This window comes from Buceros rhinoceros, unplaced genomic scaffold (assembly GCF_000710305.1).
Source record: "Buceros rhinoceros silvestris isolate BGI_N320 unplaced genomic scaffold, ASM71030v1 scaffold23477, whole genome shotgun sequence".
Lineage (NCBI taxonomy): Eukaryota > Metazoa > Chordata > Aves > Bucerotiformes > Bucerotidae > Buceros > Buceros rhinoceros.
In genome coordinates, this window is record NW_010423076.1 from 2,774 (window position 1) to 3,078 (window position 305).

General features: G+C 65.6%; 1 protein-coding gene across 1 annotated transcript in view; it reads left to right on the plus strand.

The window, feature by feature from the left end:
* The window catches only part of LOC104497094 (phosphatidylinositol 3,4,5-trisphosphate 5-phosphatase 2-like), a gene marked incomplete at both ends in the record, with an annotated part of 4,290 nt that overhangs the window by 2,721 nt on the left and 1,264 nt on the right, over positions 1-305 (plus strand). The window contains 2 exons of the mRNA XM_010140307.1: positions 81-162; positions 241-305. Of these exons, the coding sequence (XP_010138609.1) occupies positions 81-162; positions 241-305 (147 nt within the window). The remainder of the gene's footprint in view (positions 1-80; positions 163-240) is intronic.

Here is a 305-nt window from a genome sequence, read left to right on the forward strand (position 1 = left end):
ACTGCCCTCCTGGACCCCGGCCGTGGGCAGGGGCTGTGGGGTGCCCGGTGGGGAGAGGCCAGATTTTGGTGCCTTTGCAGAGTGGATCAGCTTTGAGGAGGAGGATGCTGAACCAGCAGCAGATGCCCCGACGTGCCCCAAGGCACCCCTGCAGCACCTCAGGTACGCCAGCTGGGCTCAGCCCCACCACAAGCCCTGGCCGTGGGGTGATGTTGAGCCCTCTCCCACCATGCTTTGCAGGAGCCGGCCCCACAGCCTCCCTGAGCTGGCCACCAGCTACACCAACCCAGCCTACTTCATCTTCG